Genomic DNA, 20832 nt, shown 5'->3' with positions numbered 1-20832 from the left:
TTCAATTACAGCAGCACATAGTTTAGTAGTATCCAGTAACAATTCAAAAATATACACATATTGTGTTCCTAGCTGTGCAGCTGTAAGTGGTAGGCTCAATCCAGCACTTGGCTGGCAACTTCTTTCTGAGATAATCATCTACCCAGCTTACCTTCAACTTCTAAAAATGGAGCTACATCAAAATCAAAAGTGGTATGTTCCCCATTAGCATCAATTCTGCAGAGATGTGTGGCAGGTGAGGAAGTCAGTGGAAAGGCTCTAGGACTATTGTAGTTTTTGCTGGCTACAGACAGAGGGCAAGGGTCACCTGCTTGTGTTTGCATTCAGTTCAGTTTCAAAGAATTCCACTGAGGGATGTAATTCATGTCATTTGCCATATGACAGGTGTCATTGGTACAAAAATTGTACTTTTGATCTCTACATTTTTGGAGTTGTTTTGCTTTTGATAAAGGGACCTTTGAATTAAGTAATTTGTCTCCTTGATTTTTTGGTACGAAATTTGGAAGAACAGAAAGCAACAAGACAGCTCTTTCTAGGCTTGAAAAAGCCTTTTTGGTACTTCAGAACTCAGAAGTGTTCTTCTTGACTAGGTCTTAGCTTTGGATGAACAAACACATGAACACAAAGTAAACATGGCCAAGATTCTTTCCTGTGCTCTAATCCATGAGCAGAGTTTAGGAAAACATCACTGAAGCCTGGATGGGACAGTGGTTATCAACAAGTTATTTAAAGTGTTCCTGAGACTTTTTCAAGAGAAGGCTGCAAGCCTTCGATTGCAATACCTCAATCCCACAGGTAATCATCAGGAGAAGATAGACCATACCTGTCTGAAAGTAGAAAAGGACAGATATCAGGAACTGGCGGTGTGGAAGGCCTTAGTTTGGCCAGAGCCATAATGTGCTCGAAAGTGATGTCAGTCTGAGTGCTGGCATCCACAAGCCGAACATCCTGAGAGCTGCCATGAGCTTTGCTAATTGGGGCTCGTCGTAAAACCTGAACTACAATTGGCTCCTTGGCATTGCGAAAAGCTTCCACTGCCTCTTCATGAGTGGCCTTGGAGAGGTCCTTCCCATTGACCTAGAGAAAAACAGAAAAATATACCAATGGTTACTTGCAAAAGAAAAGGCAGCATGAGAAAATGGGTGTAAAATATATGGTGATTAATTATTTGCGTAGTACATCAAGATACATGCTGACATTGACTGGACCATATTTTGGCATACATGAGGGAAGACAGAGCTGGGAAGATGAATAAATTTTTCCATCTTTGCTAGAAGTTAGAAATGTTTTGAACTCTTCCATAACTGTCCCAACAGAATCTGAACACAGCAAAGAAACTGAAGTATTAAACCCCGACATTTAAAATTCTTTCTGTCACACTATTTTATTTACCTTATAAAATACAAATAAAAAAGGAGTGGTGCCTTTAATTCTCAATTTCAGCATTTTCTGTGGCATGCAACTGTTTTAAAGGATTTTTGGCACAGCATTGTTATTAATGCAGATGTCAATAAACATGTCTCTGATGTCTAAAAAGAAACAAGGCCAATTTTCAATGTTTTGTCACTTATCTGCTATGGCCATTATACAGTCATTAAGACCAAAGATAGGAAGATTTGACTAGCTCAGTCAGCTGCTGCTCTTTTAAGGAAAAAGAAATCTAAAGCAAACAAACTGAAGAAATAATTTGCTATGAACAGATGAGTAATAAAGCAGAAAACCATGCTGCAAATGCAGCACAGCTTGGCAAAACTAGAAGACTGTGGCAAGGTTCCTCTCTGCTACAGGCAAAGCAGCAAATTCCTCCCAGTCTCGATGAAGCCTTAGGGTATTAAAAAAGGTAACTGCAAGGCTGGGTGGTGCTAAATTCATATGAATTCAGGTGTTTAGAGCAAAATTCCCAAGTACCAGCCCACTAGAAAATGTGAGGGGTAATTTGTCAATGGCAGTCAGTAGCTAACCCCTTGGACACAGGGGCTGTGTGACATCCTTACACAGAAAGTACCATTCTGCTGTTTCCAGAGCAATGGGACTGCTGTTAACTGCCCTACAGGACTTAACTGTTGTGAGCTGCTGTGGAGATGAGATGGTCCTGTGCTGGGGTAGAAATGCAGGGTTTTCTAGTAAGAAATATGAATATCTGAAGGGTACCAAAACCTGGTTAATATTTATATCCCTGGGAAAATCTCTACACTGGCAGCAAATCATAAATAGGATTCTACTGCAAATTCATGCACAAATTAACTTTGTTGTAAACACAATGAAGTCACAAAACTTCTGCTTAATGAACAAAGTCTAAACCCTCCCCAGAAATGGGACAGACCCCACAACGGACTTTTCCCCAATGCCTGAAAGTACTGGTTGAAACCAAAGATTCTTTGTCACATCACTCTTTCATTCAAGAAATTCCTGCAACTTTCTTGTAAAAAAAGGAAATACATGAACAATAACAATACCAGCAAACTCAAAAGAGCCGTTTAGCAGCCTTCAGTAATATTTTTAAGCTTGTCAGGAGAAGCATTCGCAATTAAAAATGTCACATTTGAGGCAAAACATGTAACCACAGTCCTATTTATGTGGATGGCTATGATACTTTTGACCATTAATTACATGTATATATCAACTCAATACATTTCCAGAGTACATGCTCGAGTACAAGGTAGAACAAGCTTTCCTCTGACACAACTTCCAAAGCAGCAGTGTTTCATAGCCACGTTACTCATGAGGACACACAAAATAAACACACCAATGCAAAGGTCAGTTGATGTTTCTAGTTAACGCTGATGCTACATGGTGATGAGAAGGCTAGAAGTCATTTGAACAGATTTCTATACATAAAAAAACTCAAACTTCCCTGTGCTGAATGCCTGGGATCCCCAGAAGTAGCATACCACTGCAGCCTAGACTGTGATCAAGTAATATGAAGAGCAGTTAGCTTGGTCATCTGAATTTAATGCATCTGTATGGTTTCTCTGATGATCAAATCCAAAAAGGTTAGGATTTTTTTGCTTAAATTATCATCCATCAGTTTATAACCTTAGGTTATGTTAGTTTAAGTTACATGGAAAAATACCAATGGTATATAAGAGGAAGGGCCAGAACAGTCAAAGAACAAGTTATGTTACAAGAAAAAAAAATAAATTTCCCTAAGGAGCAAGCTTCTGCAATTCCTCTCCAATAGCACGAGTTACACTGCCAGGATGTTCAGACTCAGCCCCATCAAACAGAGGCAATTAGAGATAAAGCTTCGAGCCTGGGTCTTCTAGTCACTCTTCAGTTCCAGGCTCCGCTTCATTATTGCTTCTAACTCAGACCCTATCATGGAAACAATATTCCACAGTTTCTGCAGGGTTTGTAACAAGACTGTCCTACAGGCCCTCTGAGTAACTCTCATTCCTAAAGCCCTCGGAACAGAAAAATTACTCTCCTGCCTCCCAAAACCCTTTTAAAACTTTTTACGTTTCGTATAACTGTATGGTGTTTCTCCCAAAAGCAAATGCTTGGGAACAAATATCACATAGCTCTGTATCAATTTCCCCCCCCCTATTAAAGTATAAAACACGCAATCCTTCTGTATCCCAGCTGAACCACACAGCTTTTGGCGTAAGCTAACCATTTTATCGCAGATCTGCATCAGCAAAGCAAAAAGATATTTGGATAGCATACAAAACATATTATTAGATTTTTTTGGAAAACCAGAAGCTCTGTTTATTCACATCAGTCAATACTTATCACTTTGAGGAAACAGGCAAAAATTCACAACAATGCCATTTACATGCAAATTTTATTTCTAAAGAATAATAATATTTTAAAATCACGCGGGTGTGAAAAAACACAAAAGATACACATTTTAATTTATCCTGGGAACCTATGGCTGACCTCTATTTTCATTTAAATAACTATTTAATTTAAACACTTTAAAAACATTCCATCCTTTATGTTGGTTTCTGATGAAATACAAGCACTTCGGACACCCAGTACTTGTTTAAATTGTCACTTGAAGATCATCAACACACTTTGTTGAGCTGCATAAAGGTCACCTAATTTATGAATACTGCCTTTCTCAGAAGAAAATCTATAGCTGAATTACTCTATGCTGGCAGCTGTCCTGCCCACTTGGGGCTGCGAAAGAAGAATTTATTTTAAAACTTAAAGCCAATACTACAGATGGGGCTGGAAGCTCTCTTCACATAGCTTCTTTAAGGGTTTTCTGCCTCCTGCATTATCCCCAAACTTAACGCTCACATATAGTTACCCTGGGAGCCGTAGACAGCTGAGCACTTATTTACAGCAAGCCACTTACAGGTTCTTAGTGGATGATTAAATAAATTCCTTGCCTCAGAAAGGTTACTTTCAGTGGAATCCAGGGTACTATTTTAAGTGGGTAGAGAAATCAGTCACTTTTAACAGTCAACACAAAGACATGGGAATACATTTGTTGTAGCAGATGGGCTAATTAATCCACAAGCAAGTTGTGAATGTTAAGTAAAGAATATATCTTTTCTCATGTAAACCACCCTCCTGCCCTGTTTGATTAAGCCTGTGTTTAATGAACACTGTTCCCCTGCTTTAGGACACACTGCAAAGTCTGGGCCACTTGTCAACGTCTCCCCCAGAGTGACTGGTGGCCACTGCCTGGATCCTGGCCATCCCCTTTGGATTCTTGCTCTAAATCCAGCTACATGCAAAACTCCATCAGTGTGAGAAAATAAACAAGCAAACAGGCTTTGTCTTTCATGCACAAATCAACTGACATTGGCCAACTGCCACTTCTAATGCCAGACTCACTGTATATAGTCTTATTTCCACTCACACAGAGGTGACAGCAGAGAAGGAAGGAGGGACAGGAGTATAAAACAAAACAGTGACTATAAAAAAATGATGTAGGAAAATAGTGGCTACATTATCCTCACACTTTGAGCTCTTAAAAAAAAAAAAAAAGAAAAAAAAAGAAAAATCAGACTGAGAAATGAAATAGCCTTGTCTTCGGACACTTTTCTGCTTTTGGTAATTTCTTTTAACGCTGGCCACAATTTTATCATCAAGAGGGCCAGAAATGCTGGTGTTTCCTGTAATCTTTACTTCCTCCATATTGAGAGAAAAGGGAAAAACAGGAAAAGGGAAAAGGGAAAAAAAGGAAAAAAAGATGTGTTGTCATGTGAACGCAACCGTCATAAAAGGTGTCACATTAGCAGCTCATGAGGCAACCTCCCATCCTCAGCAAATACCTGGCATATGCAAGTTGAAATTTAAGATCAGCTCTGCTGATGTAAAATCCTTGGAGACTCTCCATTTAATCAGTAAAGGCAACGGGAAGAATAACTGGAGTGTTCTGCTAGAGCAGAGATGTCCAGACACAAGGGTTTCCCAGCAAAATGACAGATATGCTGTCTGACATGATGATAGAGTTCACACAAGGCTCACTGTCCTAGGAGATTTCAACACCCATACAGAAGATGCCTCTGACCTGACAGGTGCTAAATCTGCCCTTGTCACAGTAGTCTCTTCACCTCCAATTCCTCGCCCCAAGTACATTCAGGCTACCACACCCTGGGTGCATCCTTAGATGGCAAACTGGGACAAAGGATCAAACACCGTCCCTTAGCGTGACCAGTCTTTCTTTAAGTCAGGAATTTGATCCCTCCCTAACGGCAAGCCACAGAAAAATAACAAAAACTTACCACCTTCTTCCCAGACTTACAGCTTTTGGCACATACAGACTCTAGAAATCTTCCACTGCTGAGGGCCACCAGCTGTGAGGCTTTCCAGGCAGGATAGTGGGGCACAGGACATGTGAGCTACCAGTGACACGTGTGCTGGAGAGGACAGCACAGCTCTTCTGTCAACACAGATGTGATAGCTCATCTACAGAAAGGGCATCCAACATGCTTACCTTTTAGGTTACAGTCCAGTACTAAGCTGCATTCCTTCATCAAGTTAATCTGAAAGCTAGCAAATTCAGCCATTACCCAATATCACTATCTCAGCCAGGGTGTGTGCAGGTTCAGTAAAGGGACGACTTTTGTTATGCTGGTTAACGATATTTCATCTTCCTTAGCCAGATGAGTTAAGCAATGCTTGTTCCCATTTGAGCCTTTGTTGCCCCGACCATGGAATCTTGTCATCTCTCCTAAAAGCTACATAAGCTACGGAACACAAAGGCTCTGGCTGCTTCCCTCAAGCTGAACCACAGGCTTGTAATGAGAATTACACCTCCATTACCTGTAGAGCTGGGGTTTGTCTTGTTTGATAGTTTGTGTAGCTGTTTCAATAATACTGAACAGACTTAAGCAATGCCTTCTGTGCATCTTCCCGTGCATAACCAGCATCACTTGTATTTCCCAGTATTTAGCAGAAATCTACTGGGGCTGAAAAGCCTATGATTAAGCCTTAATCTAAGCAAGACAAAATAAATGCTACAAAAGGTGGGAAAACATAGAAATATACCTATTTCCACTCTGTAAAGCTTCCTTCCAGAGGGAGACAACACAGTGACTTCTCGGCAATTTTGATTATCTAAACAGCAGCTGTCAGAAAAAAGCACCCTTCTTTCAGCTGACCTCAAGATGATGCTTCATTTTGTCAGAGTTGTCCACCACAATCAGTGCATCTGTGGGCAGGTCTGACAGCTGCAGCTCTTCTCTATGAAGGACATGACACAACCCCAAAAGACCCCAGAAAAGAGCTGGACACTGCCTGGAAGTATTTTCTAACAAGGCATCACAGGGAATTCAAAAGATTTTTAAACTGGATTGGAAAAAGTGCCCTAAGTAGATGTACAGGGAATGGAGAAATAGTTCTCATCACAACTGCAGTAAACTACAGCAAAGTAGTGAGCAAGGTAACTAATACAGAAGTGCTTGTGCAACTTTGGTTCTCCAACAAATACAAACTCCAGTTTAGCGCTTTTTCCTCCATGATTTTGTCTTCTCTACCCAGTCATCCCTATACTAAAACAAAACCACTACTATAAGAACTGTCTCCCAAGACTTTGTGTGCAGAACTATGCTACATGTTTTGAAAGAAAAGTCAAGTCCATTGTAAGCAAAGAAATCACTGAAGACCTTTAAGAGGAAGTTTGGGTTTTCAAATCTAAAATCTATTGATTGCCTAATTGCATTTAAGGTGTTGAATATAGGAAAAGTGTGGTGTTTTAGATGCACATCTATAGCCTGATTCCAGCTGGCTAGGTTAGGCACAACCATCATTAACCACAAATGCCTTTGATTTTTCAATCTCCTCTGACAGTGTATGGAAAAGTCCACCCTGGGAGACACCTGACACTTCCATGCCTAAAGTCTCTTTGTGGATCTGTGCCCTCACCTTGGGACATATTTCAGAAAAACACTTGGGTGCTACAATTCACACCTCCAGGATAACTACGCCCACTCCAACAAGTTTAAAAGCACTACTGACTTAGCAGCTTTAACCTGTGGCCAAAACGTGACCTGAATTCCTGCACTTCATAACATGAAGCTTGGCAGTCTGCATAACTGGAGAACACTCGCTCCACCTCCTCACTGTGTGTTAGAGCAACACACATCTCACAAAGATCCTTTCAAGACCTTTAGTACTAATGTTCAACAACATCAGAACAACTCAGAAAGCTCAGCTTCGAAAGCACAATTCAGAAAGCACAGCAACAGCTCAGAAAAGATTCACTTGAGTTTTGAAAGAGAGAACATACTCTTATCTGCATTTCTCTTGGTTTGTGTTATCTTCAGTTCTCTTGGTTTGTGAATAGAATGAAAACACCAAATTAAATGTAAGAATTACTGCGTTAGTTTCATAGTGAGCTGTCCAGAGACAAGTGCTGGTAGACATGCACCTGCAAGCAGCTGTTATTCTCCTTTTCTGACTCCCTCAATCTGCCCAGAAGACTTGTTACTAGTTGCTACGGCCATCTTTCTTGCATTCTCTTCCAGCTGGTATTCCCAGCCTCATTCTCCTCTCTCTTGCTTTGCTGCCTCTCGTGTCTCCTCTTCAGCTGTCTGCTCTTCTCTGCTTTTTTCTTTCAGTGCAGACCCTTCTTTGCTCCCCTGGGGTCTTCTTTCTCTCACACCTGCCCATTCCAGCACCTTCCAGCTTTCCTTTATTGAGCCCTTCTCCACAAAGACCTCCTGCTGCACTCTCACTGAACCTGTTTCCTTCCCACAGGGTGGAAATGCTGGCACTTGTCACCCTCCCATGGTGACAGCTGGACAGGCTGAAAACTCGTGAGGTTTGCCTTCACCAGCACCTCCTGGTACCAACACGAGTGCTCAGCCAACCCAGATGGTGATGTAACAAGGCTGGAGTGTATTTACTATGTAAATTGCTTTTAATATTGACAAACAGTTTTTCTGATGATATTAGGATTCTGCCTGAGGGCAATAAAGACTAAACTAGAAGTGGCATGCATAAAATATGTTAATTTTTTATAGAATTACACCATCATTTATTATATTAATCATTGCAAACTTTTTGTAATTGTGGATAGGACATTATATAAATCTCTCATAAGATCTACCACATACAGCAACTCTTTGATGGTGGGGAAAAGTACAATCAAAGGCCAATGTGTGTGCTCAGAACACATAATTTTTATCTCTAAGCCCCTGCACTGAATGCTGTATTCTTCCGTGAACTTCATGGTATCTCTGCTCTACCACGAGCTCTCTCTCCAATTTCTCTACCAGGGTATGTATTTTTCTCTACTTGCCATTAAAGTTTTAGGACATGAAATTAATGACATTCTTTCATCATCTGCAGTTCCCAAAGAAAAATGGATGCTGAATGGCAGATTTCAGGACCCTGTAAATAATGTGTAGTCACTTTTCTCCTTTTTAGGGAATCATATTCTACATTTCACTAGCAAAAAAATTCTCTCTTTCACTTCTGAAAAAAAACCAACCACCCAGCCCTCCATGAAGTCACTCACAGCCGGCACCACCACATGAATGTTACACTTATCACTGTCATAACAATTCATCCACGTACATACGCCTGAAACTCCTGGTCTCCTCTAATCCGAGTAGTTTAAAAAGATAGATGGCTGCCTTCTGGCTAATTGTGGGAGTCCTTTCATTACTATAAAAAGACTTTTTATATCTCAAGTGACTTTATAAGCAGTGAATAATGAGACTTAAAGTCTTTGGAAAAGAGTCCACTGATCAAATGCTAGGATAACTTATGGGCACAGTGACCTTTTCCTCAGTAAGATACTCCAAACTGCTGCTGTTGGCACATTATTAAAATTCTCCATTTAAGGCATGCAGTTAAGCACAAGGCAGATTTTATTTTTTATTTTTAAATTCAATTTAAAGTAGCACAGCAAGAGCTAGAGCTCTCCCAGAGTTGAGGACTAACCCCTGCCTGCTCCAGCTGTGCAGAAGCAGAACAGACCGTTGTGGCAGTGCAGGCAGCTGGCCAGGTCTCACCGCCTTGCCCCTGACTGCAGTGCCAGCATCAGGAGCCTGCTTCCCCTGTGCACAGCAATCTTTGCGCCAGCAAGGCAGCACATTTCTGCCAACATGTTCACCAGTAAGCACCAGTGCACTGGGCTGGCTCTTACAGAGCTCCAGAGAAGAGCAGCTGACAGCACACTGCCTCCAGCCTCTCTGGTAAGTAGTTTTGCCTTGGCCAAGAGGGTGCTCCATGTGCCAGCATTTCACACTGCAAAACAGCAACAATGCTAAACCCAATGTCAGAGCCCTGAGCCTGGTCCCAGCCTCAGCTGAAACCCTGGCCAGATCCTGGTTGCTGCCACACATCTAGCTGAACCTGGCATCCTGCTGGGGTGCCAACGACATCAAGTGCTAAGGTTAGAGTGCTCCCTAAAAGCACCTGCGCTTGCTTTTCTTTAATGAACGTACAACAGACTCTACTTCAACATTTATTTTTTACTGTGTATCTGTTTTAATTTTCATCTTGAAGGAATGCAAAAGGCATCTTATCTCCTGAAATAAAACTTGGAGGGTCCCTTTCATTATTTTTCCATTCTTCTCTCATGCTGCCTTAACACCAATTTGACACTGTTGTTCTCCATTGATTTTCATGGCTGTACTCCAGAAAGAGCATACTGGCAATTATTTTTGGCTTAACAGCACATGAAAAAATTCCTTCCAACTTTTCAAAGGACTAAACATTAAAAAAATACTTTTGACAAACTCACATGTATTTAGATTCACTCAGCCATGGGGGCTGACACAGCAACAGATTACAATGAAGTTTAACTTCATCCTGATTCTGGAACATGGCATATGGCAATTTCCCTGATCTCTTTTTCAAAGAAGAAAACATGAACTCAGAGGAACCACTCATTTGATAAAATGAAGTCAGCAAAGAGGCCTTACCTGCCATTCAAAAGTCCATCAGATGCTTTTGCACCAGAAAGTTCCCTGTATCTTTTAGGAAAGCTTAGCAACAATTTCTATTTGAACATCAAGACAGCAGGTAATATTTATGATAGCATGCTTGTACACATTTAGTTACACAAAATGAACCCAAAAGAAACTACATATAGATGCATGGAAAAGGGATCTTACGAAACGTCTTTGTGTCTGTTTCTTCCCTTTTGCTTCTCTCTCTCCTACTTTGATCGTCCTTTAAAGTCTACTTAGTCACGTAGGATTACTTTATTTTCTACTGAGTGGTGGCTTACTGCACTGACATAGAAATATCTTAAGTTTTTAATTTCTGAAGTTTAATTGCCGCATTCATTCCTAGCAGGAAAAATGTTAAGGGATGTGAACACTATGGCCAGCTTAATTCTATCTTATTTATACAGCACCACGGCTGTGTACATGTCTTCAGCAGTAAGAGCTGCAGCTCCTTCCTGGCTGAAAATCAATTACAGCTGCTATTTATGTCACAGTGTTTCCATGTCTGTTCTTCCTTCTGGAATGTCTCTCTCCTTCCTCTCTCCGTATCTCTGCCTTCCGCCACCACTTCCTTCCTCTGTTTTATTCCATTTGGCTCTTTGGCTTCCCCCCCTTTAGCCTTCTCTTGCTCCTTTGACTTTATCTCATTGGGTTTGGTCTCTGCAGTGTCAGCATCAGCAGACACTCCTGTACAGCTTTAGCATGTCACACGTGCAAAGGGAACCTTCCCCTGCATGAAGTCTACAGGTGAAGCCCCTCCATACTGGCTTCAGGGAAGAATGAAGTAACTGGCTTGTTTCCGCAACTGTCAAAAAATCAGTAAATGACAATTACCACAGAAATTCACACGATGCTCCTCAGTTTCCTTTTCCCACGCATTTCTGTATGTATGGCCAGACCCTGTCAGAGCTGCTGTTCCAGCCCTCCAAGGCATGGCAAGGCTGCTAAGGACCAAATGGCTGAAAAGTACAGTAGGGAGCTTACATACGGCTGGTAGCCAAGGCTGTGCAGTCCACTGGCAACTGAATATGCTGAATGAATCAGATCTGTACCATTGCCTTGCAATACTAGAAATATCACAGATCCTTGAGCAAATTTTGAAGAATCTCTGTGTTAGCTATTCAGACAAAAACCTGGCCTTTGGATACATGTGGGCAGGTCTCGCTGCTTTCAGTTGCCATGTGCTGACATCAGATGGTGCGGTTTAGCATACAGAGCAGAAAAGACCTTTTAACATCAGCCACAGAATAACTCACTCTGTTCCGAGCAACAGAATTATCCTTTAATATGTAATGAGATTATCTGACAGGCTTTTGATAACCTTATGCAAAAGCAGCATGAACAATTCAATTAAAACACTGAAAAAAATACTGCAATCCACACTTTATACCTCCTATACTTACGTATTTATAAAAAACTGCCTAGGTGCAAGGACTGTGGTTTTTTGGTTATACAGTATCAAGCACCACAGAGCATTCTAGATACTGATGCAGTAAAAATAATGATTATACATCTGTGCTGAGAATTTAGACAACGAATTATAAGGGGACATGAATTAAAATAGACATGCTTGAAAGTAAAGTTTATGGTCTAGACAATGAAAATACTTTAACCATGGTACACTGTGGGATAACAGGACAAGGGTGATATCATCTTTGTTTTTTCTCAGGAATAAAGTGCTTTTAAATGAGTTTTCCTTTTTTTAATTTATATGATATTTCATAAAAGCAGAAGGTAGATATCAGTGAAAGAAGAAATAATGCACTTTATTTTTTACTTTACATATTAAAAGAGAAGTGTTAGGTGCACATGAATTCCTGCTGGTGATATACAGATTATATACACGGGATTATTTTATAAAAGGAGATATAAATTCTATATGTGCTTATAAAGAATGATTGAGTAACAGCGGGCTATCTAGAAATGCTTTTAATAAGCTTTAAAAACATAGTGTTTGTAAAAACAAGCTCCTGAACAAATGAAGTCATTTCACCAAAATCAACAACACTGGAAGGTAATGCTTCTCAACTTCTTAATTAAACCTCACTGGCAGATTTTAAAATGCCATATTTGCCATCTTACCATGACTTTTGCCTTATAGTGTTTATTTACACTAACTTCTGCAACCTTCTTCAGTGGGAGGCAAGAAACTGTGGAAAAACATAAAATTACTGCGCTGGGCACAAGTATAAATTGGGAGAGGATGTGGCCAGTGGGCAGCTCTGCAGAGCGGGATCTGGGGATGCTGGTTGACAGCAGACTCGGTACGAGTCAGCTGTGTGCCCTGGCAGCCAAGAGGACAAACCACATCTTGGAGCACATCGAACACAGCATAACTGACCAGTCAAAAGAAAAATTATCCCACTGCGTTCAGTGTTGGTGTAGCCTTGCCTTGAGTATTATGTGCAGTTCTGGTCCCCAGAATTTAAGAAGGATGTGAAGGTCTCTGAATGCATCCAGAGGAGGGCAACAAAGCTGGTGAAAGGGCTGGAAGGCATGTCCTGTGTGGAGCAGCTGAGAACTCTGGGTTTGTCTAGTTTGAAGAAGAGGAGACTAAGGGGTGACCTCACTGCTCTCTACAGCTTCCTGAGGAGGGGATGTGGAGAGGGAGGTGCTGATCTCCTCTCCCTGGTATCCAGTGATAGGACAGATGGGAATGGTGCAGAGTTGCAGCAGGGGAGACTTAGACTGAACATTAGGAAGCATTTCTCTACTGAGAGGGTGGTCAAGCACTGGAACAGGCTTCCTAGAGAGGTGGTCGATGCCCCAAACCTGTCAGTGGTTAAGAGGCATTTGGACAATGCTCATAACAGCGTGCTTTAACTTTTGGTCAGCCTTTTAGGCAGCTGGACTAGATGATCATTGCATGTCCCTTGCAACTGTAAATATTCAACTCTATGCTATTCTGTTCTAAAATATTCCATTCTAAAATACTCTATTCTATAATTACAGAAACCAAAGTATGATATTGCAACATCAGAGCTTGTAAAATTTTTATCTGTACTTTAAATAGAAGAGGAGGCAGGCAGGGAGGAGCAGAACAGGCTTGCAACTGGATGGATATATTGTAGCAAAGTGCAAATTTCAACCAAGTCCTAATTCTAGATGTTCTTACAGTTCAGATGTACCTGGATTCAAGTTTATTCTCGTTTTTGGAAAGGTTACATTTTAGAAAGTCTCAGTTAGAGAAAAGTGTATTTTTTCCTTTAAAATTGAATATGCTACTGTTTAAAAATCCACGTCATGTAGGACTTGAGAGTAGCTTTCATGTTATTGCTGATGGATATATTCTTTAAGAAAGCCAGGTTCCTTTAAACTGTCACGGTAAGCTGGTTTTACAAGCCAGTCAAGTAAAATATCATAGCGTAAAGTTATTGGTGAAAAGAACTGCAGCTGAAAAGCAGAGACTTCCAATAAATTGAGAAACGTCTGAAACCAGTTCACAATGGCAGAGCAAAATTTAAACAAACCTTCCCCACCCAAAGAGAGGCAGACAGGCATAAATCATTCCTGGCAATCAATTCTGCTGTTTAAATTCATCCTGACACTTGTTGGGCTCAGTCACTGACATGGAACTGTGGCAGAAAGGCCAGGCCACCAGGGAAATTTGGCCAGCTTCTACATCTGAGAGTGAACCACCCGGCCACAGGTCTCCAACTCTCATAGCACCGTTCTTTGTTCCAAGCATAAACAATTTTCTCTGCTGTGTTTCAGGTCTGCCTTCAAGATCTCAGGATAAAGAAAATCCTTTGATTACTCTTTGTACAAGAGATGGGAAATGTGTGATTCCAGCCAGGAATGGCACAGGTAGCTTTTCAGGCAGACAATTTAAAAATAAATCCGCCAAGTTAATATTCATGGGTTTGTTTCTGTGTGATTGCTACACAGTAAATTACTGGTATTCTGTTAGACAACAAGCAAAACATCTGAGAAAAGGGACTGCAGGTTTCAAATTCTGTGAAAATTCAGTATTTACATATATATGAGAAGAATTTGTTTTTAATGGAGATTCTCAGAGAAGATTTTTGTGGGGAAGAATTTGCACGCTGGCCTCAAGTGCTTTCATTAATACCAAATGGAAATACCATCACACTCAGTTGTCAGCGCGGAAGTCTCACTAAAACACAGTTAAGGAAGCCAGTGCTATCTTACGCATATTCAGAACATGCATTATTCTCCCCACCTCCCCCTCCAAAACTCAGCCTTAGGAAAACCCAGAGATGGCGAGGTCAGGTACCCAGCTGTGCAATCTTAATCTCCAGTTTCCCCTTGATGCTGGCTGCAGTCAGCGGAAACAAGCTGCAGGCAAGCCATCACATCCAGTACGTCGCACAGCTCTATCGAGCGAGAGAGGGATTACTTGGAGCAGCTTGTGATATTGTGATCTCAGAGAGGTCAGTGCTGTCTCATCTGACATCCTCATGCATGATCAGCAGATGAGGTGCGTGAGTACCAAAAGGGATTCATTATCCTCATTTCACCTCATGTTTTTTGGGCAGAAGGAGTCACAGAGCACCTCAGAGGCTGTCAGGCAGGAGATGCACATGGTCTGTGGGGCCAAGCAGAGAGCCATCGTGACAGGCTGCAAGCAAATGCAGATGGCACTTCTCGAGCTGCCATCAAAGCCTTGCAGTTAAGGAGCCACTTCTCCCCACCAGGTCTTCTCTTTCACACAAGGCCCAAGATAGTCAGCCAGACTTTTTTAAAAGTAAGGAAACCAATGGAACACAAGAATTTCACTCAAAATATGAAGACAGGATTGGGGGTAGTCGCAGCTGCATATTGGAACAGTAGCCTAATTAGTAAGTCATTTTCCTAGAAATAGGGAAAGCTGAACTCCGCATAACTGCATATGAAATCATGCCTTTCATTCTGCAAGGTAGTCTTTCCATCAGGTTACTGGACATTTTGGAATGCAAGAAATTATACACTGCTTTCAGAAGCTATAATTTGAAGTAATTAAATATCATCTAACTAGCTATTGAATAGGGCTGGAGTTAAGGAGCTAGTGTGGGCAGAGAAAGCTACTCTTCTGAAATGCTCCCTCCATCCCAGTCAAATGGATACAACAGCTATATTTGGAAATGTCCCAGTAGTGGAGCAAATGAGAGAAATAACAGGTCTTGTTTCAATGTCTGGCTCTCTTACTATTAAATTCTGATTACTGCACTTTCCTAAACAAGGACTCACTATGGCTCTTTTTTCCCCTCCATCCTCTTGCCTTAATATTTAGCCCTCCCTCCGCCCCCACACACCCCCTCCCCCTGGGTTCCCAGGTAAACCTCCCAGTCCTGCTGAAGCCACTGGTATTTTAGAAGACATTAGACATGTCATTAGGAATTGGCAGGTGAAGTTTACTGATATTTCTGCAAAGGTCACTAATAAAAGTATTAAACAAGATCACTGCAAAGACAAACCATACTGGAGCTCAGCAGTAACCTCTCTTGCAGCCTTTCACATTCCTTTTTAACACTAAACATAGATAGATACTCCTTTAGAGTCAACTCCATGTACTCCTTACGACTGCTTATCTACTTGCTTCTGTTCCACTTTGGCTAGTATTTTCCCTTATAATACAAGTATTTTTATTTATCTGAAGTCCAGATAAAGAGGACGTACCACATAGTCTTTGTCAAGATAAGGCATTTGCTAATCAGAAACTCTATCATGTTAGCCTGGCTTTGTAACCATCTACCCTTGCTTAGCCTGTGATTCAATATATCCCATTTACTCTTTGCCTCCTGTGTATAATCACCCTTTTCTTAACACCTTCCACACTATGTATGCTGAACTTGAAGGGTAGCAAATCCCACAGTGATCCCAAGCATAGGTGCACCATTTAATTTTATTCTACCATCTCTGGCATGCTAAACTAGTTTAATAAATCTCTGTATTCATCCTGGCTACTACTTTTTTCAATGCTACTGTCCCTTGCCTCACAGTTATGCCTACTTCAGGGGGCTGTGCTAAAAACTGGATTGCTGAAAAACCCCGCTTTAGAAATCATCTTTATTAAAATGTTACGGTTGCCCATACTCCACTCAAATCCCCTCTCCTACCCCTTCACTCTTCAGGTGCTTTCCCTCTCCACTCCAAATACATACCTGTGCAAATGCTTCTGAGAGGTTTTACAGTTTTTCTGCTTGATGCAGATTGTACCTCTCCAAAAGGAAGAAAATCTTCTTCAAAAGGGGCGGACTGTGATACAATTACTATTTACTATTCTCCATAGGTTGTATTACATGCAGGTGCCTAGACACAAGGCACAGGTGGCACACAATAGAGCCAACCAGGTCTTCAGGTTGACGAGGAAGACAGCAATAGCTCTTTATTACTGAACACCTCACATTTACAGTTAACCTTCTCTGATACAGACCTACATTAAGCTCATGTTTATACTGCAAGAACAACTATTTATGCTGTTTTCAGTTTTGCCACCAAGTAGCATACGTCCTACGTAAGATGGGGCACTGAGTGGGTGAAGCATACACAACACAATCAAAACTGAGCTCTGATTCCTCAACACAGAAAAAATGTCATGTGACCTTTCAGTTTTAAGGGGAAATGCACTTTAGAAGCCTCAAATGACCTCAAATTTGGGATGCTAACCCTCAAATGATCTTCTGTGAGGCACACCAGCTATAGGGAACATTTAGACTGACTTTCAGAGTCCTTGAGTTTCCCATTTAACTGTGTTCAACCTTAGAAACAGAGAGACTTGTGCTTCACCGTAACAAAATCAACAAGGACTACACTTTGGACATCTTTGGTATCACATAACATTGGCAGCATGCAAATAAGAAGCAAACCTCCATCTCAGTTTCACCTATAATATTACCAGTAACATGCTTCAGCAGCTCACCAGATTCTACAATAAAATCTGACACAAGCTGAAGAAAAATCTGTATTCCCCTTGTATCATCTAACTTTCACATAAAAGCCATGGTTACTTATTCTGCCCATTAACTTTCTGGATGTCCATCTGAAGACATGGACCAGTTGCTAAAAAAACCTAACAGCAGTTTTTGCAAGCTTTAGGGAAGTCCAGCCTTCAGGCTTAGACACACTTAGGTGGTGTCACCTAGACCAAATTACAGAGCAACCAGACAAACTGATTGCCCAGCCAACTGCTGTGTGGACTTTCTGCCTGGGACACCAATCTCATCCACTCGCAGTTAAATCCAAAACAGGTGTCCAGAGGAAAAGGGAAGCAGTGGTACACCTGCCTCTTTGCAAATGCTGGAAGACAGAAAAACTGAGGAGATGGGAAAAAAATACCCTAGAGTGATACAGAAATATGGATTTTCCACACACAGAGGGTAAATCAGATTATTTAGGTGCAGAGCTGCAAATACTCACCCAAGCCAAAATATACAGGTCTTGAGCTACTGCACAAGTGTATTTACTCACATAATTTATGCAGGAAAAAATATCTTAGTTTTAAATATACGGCACAAGAGAAGATTCTCAGTCACCAACTGTAGACACCTGATTTAACCAGCTGTTCTCCTTCTATCGTCAAAGACAAGGGATGGGAGGAGAGGACAAGTCAGAGATGAAAACTAGCTCTCAGTTGAATCACCCTCTGAAAATGGCCAGCTTTCTCCAACGACAACAGGGAGTCTAGAGAAATGAGTTGGTTATAAATTTCAGCACCTTGAATGACGTTTGAATATCCTTTTGGATATGGATATCTATACCAAATAGCATAACTTCAGAGCTGGAGAATTTAGAGACAAAAAATCAGATATTAAAATAAAATGGGTGAAGATAGGAAGAGAATAGATTTTTAAAATAACTAAATATGATTATAAATATATTTTATTATGGTTTTTGGTAACACAGGAAGAACATCTCTATTAATAGATAGCAGTATTCAAGGTTGTTGTAAACAAATTTCCTGGGATGAGGTCTGATTTACAGTCTTGGACAGAAATTGTTCTTCCTGTGTCTTATAAAAGCAGAAGAAAGTGTTCACTACGCACTATTTCAAGTTACACAAGTACAACACAGCAGAGACTCCACTGCTTCTTGATGCCTTCTGTGTTGCTCTAAGTTAGTTCAAAGATGGTTTTATTTTTTTACAGTAATATTTTACTGACTGTTAATCCAGAAAGTGGATTATTGCCTTTGGGTATTTCGTGAAAAAATAAGATAGAAAACAACTGAGGTATTTCATTTAGTATAGCTGTTGCTGTGCATGGGCAATCATTTATTTTTCTCCCATAATATATTAGGCCTCTCAGCACTTGGACTTCCTAAAGCAGCTTCACTAACATAGTTGGCTCTAAGCCCCTCAGAGCCCGTCTTGTCAACTATCTGTGAATTTAGAAGGATTTACGCAAAAGATCGTAATGAGCTGGGTTTGAAAGAGGCTGTAAAGGTGTAAGGTTTTTCCTTAATCCTGAAGCCCAGAACAGCTATGATGAAGAAACGTACTGTGCCAGCTCTTGCACTTAGACAGTGAGTGGTTTCTTATTTAAAAGTTATGTTACAAAAAATGGAAGCAGAGCTGTGAAATGGACAGCACAGGACTGAGAATGTGCAAGGTCTGCCTTTATCACTGGCTTGGCCCTGTCATCTTTGCACATTTAACTTGACTATATTTTGAGTTTTTCCCTGCCTGCTGATATGCTGAAGATAAAACAGTAGAGTTCTACTCTGACTGAAATAATAAACCATGGATTTCTATTTATTTTATTTTTATTTCTATCATATTATCTATTTCATATATGCAGAGCACCATCTCCAAACACGATGCACACTTGTTGCACAGCACCTCAGAAACACTGTGTGGCTGAGTTCACGCTTGCAAAGTACTTCTGAACCTCAAGAAAGAGCACACTGGCAAAGTAAATTGTAATAAGGACAGATGTCGACGTTGGATAAAAGCTGCAACAACAGCACAAAGCAATAACAGGCAAAAGTTATGACTGACGTTTGACCCTTGCTCTCCAAATATCACCAGTGTTGAAGACTGGTATTGGATGTGTTACCAAGAGGGGAATCACAGAACAGTGTTAGCAGAAATAGGACAGTTCTTGAGCCACAGTATCTGCATTTCCAATCTATCTAGTATCTGAAGGACCCCATTTAAGGTTTGGACACCAGCTGGCAGATACAAATGTAAATGGCTTGCAGGTACAGCTCCTGGAAAATATGATGGCTACAAACAACTCCCAGCTGGGAGCATTTCGCACAGCTCTGTCCAGTTCTGCCGCTGGCATATTTCCTCTGCAGCAGGCTGGCACACTGCTGGCACCAGAAATGGCTCTGCCCTCCAGTTTCTCACTCTTGGCTTCAGAAACACAGCACATACAGGCAGAGTTAAGCACCAAACTGGGGGCTCTGTACACTTGACTTGCACGCTGTAGCACATGGACACAGCTGGGTCAGGACACTACTACATTGGTTTGCTTTTAACTTGTGTCATGTAGCATACGCCTGTTTATGCCTGGAGTCTGTTCTTTGTCAGGCAGCATAAGAAAGGCTTTTAAAACACTATTCACAGGACATTTGACACATTCAGAAATTCCCTATGTCAAAAGAATGGACTGGAGAAGTCCTTGGGATAAATAGAAAAAGCTAGAATATATGTTGTTGTATACACTAACTAGCCCCCTGGAACACACACGTAAAACAAGGCTTGCAACATGAAAAATTAATTTTAATTAAAAAAAAGAAAAGTTTTGCAAAAAATGTTAGAGGCATATTTGACAGGAGGCCAGAATATTGTTGCCTGAAGTAGAAAGATGTTTATAGACCAAGATGTGCAGAACCGGAACATTGTATTTGCCAAGGACAAATTAAGCTAATGCACCGCTAAAATCTAGCAGCTCATATACATTAAAAACAGGAGGTTAGGACACAGACTGCGCTACGATAAAATACCTATGCAGAGACATGAGAGGGATGATCCAGCATACAGCTAGGAACTCGAACATCAACTTGCTACTTCTCTGGCATATTTAGGATGAGATTTCTGAATACTAATATTACTCCAAACAAAGGCGTCTTTCTTTTTGGCAAAGGAATTAACAATGGGTAAAAAAAGAGCAAAAAGGTATGAAGCTTAAGGACAGGTAAGGCAGTACTTCTGGAAACAGTATGCATCATTTTATTATGATGCACAGCTCTTCCTTATCTTGGATCTTATATTCCTCACCCTGCAGCAACTTCTTTGAAGTTGTCCAGGAAGAATTTTGCTCCCTTCAGGAGGAGGAGGAAAAAGACAGAATAAGAGCAGAATTTTCCAGAATGGTGTAATTGTAAACTGAAGTTCCATCAGAAGACACTGGAGATTTTCTTTACACTGCTTGTCTCTACCTTCAGCTACAAAATCAAATTTCTTTCCATGCTGCCTCTACCTCTCTCCCTTGCAGTTTCTCTCTGCAAGAGAGAATTGTAAAATATTTTTACAATTAAAAAATCACTTGTAACTTTGCCCCTTTTATTCATGGGGAACCACACA

The 20832-nt window shown here is 40.9% G+C and overlaps 1 protein-coding gene across 1 annotated transcript in view; it reads right to left on the bottom strand.

The window, feature by feature from the left end:
* Positions 1-20832, bottom strand: part of PDZRN4 (PDZ domain containing ring finger 4) — a 251247-nt gene that overhangs the window by 44797 nt on the left and 185618 nt on the right. The window contains exon 4 of the mRNA XM_040596928.1: positions 824-1077. Within this exon, the coding sequence (XP_040452862.1) occupies positions 824-1077 (254 nt within the window). The remainder of the gene's footprint in view (positions 1-823; positions 1078-20832) is intronic.

Source organism: Falco naumanni, chromosome 5 (genome assembly GCF_017639655.2).
Source record: "Falco naumanni isolate bFalNau1 chromosome 5, bFalNau1.pat, whole genome shotgun sequence".
Taxonomy (NCBI): Eukaryota; Metazoa; Chordata; class Aves; order Falconiformes; family Falconidae; genus Falco; species Falco naumanni.
This window is presented reverse-complemented; position numbering and strand designations above follow the sequence as displayed.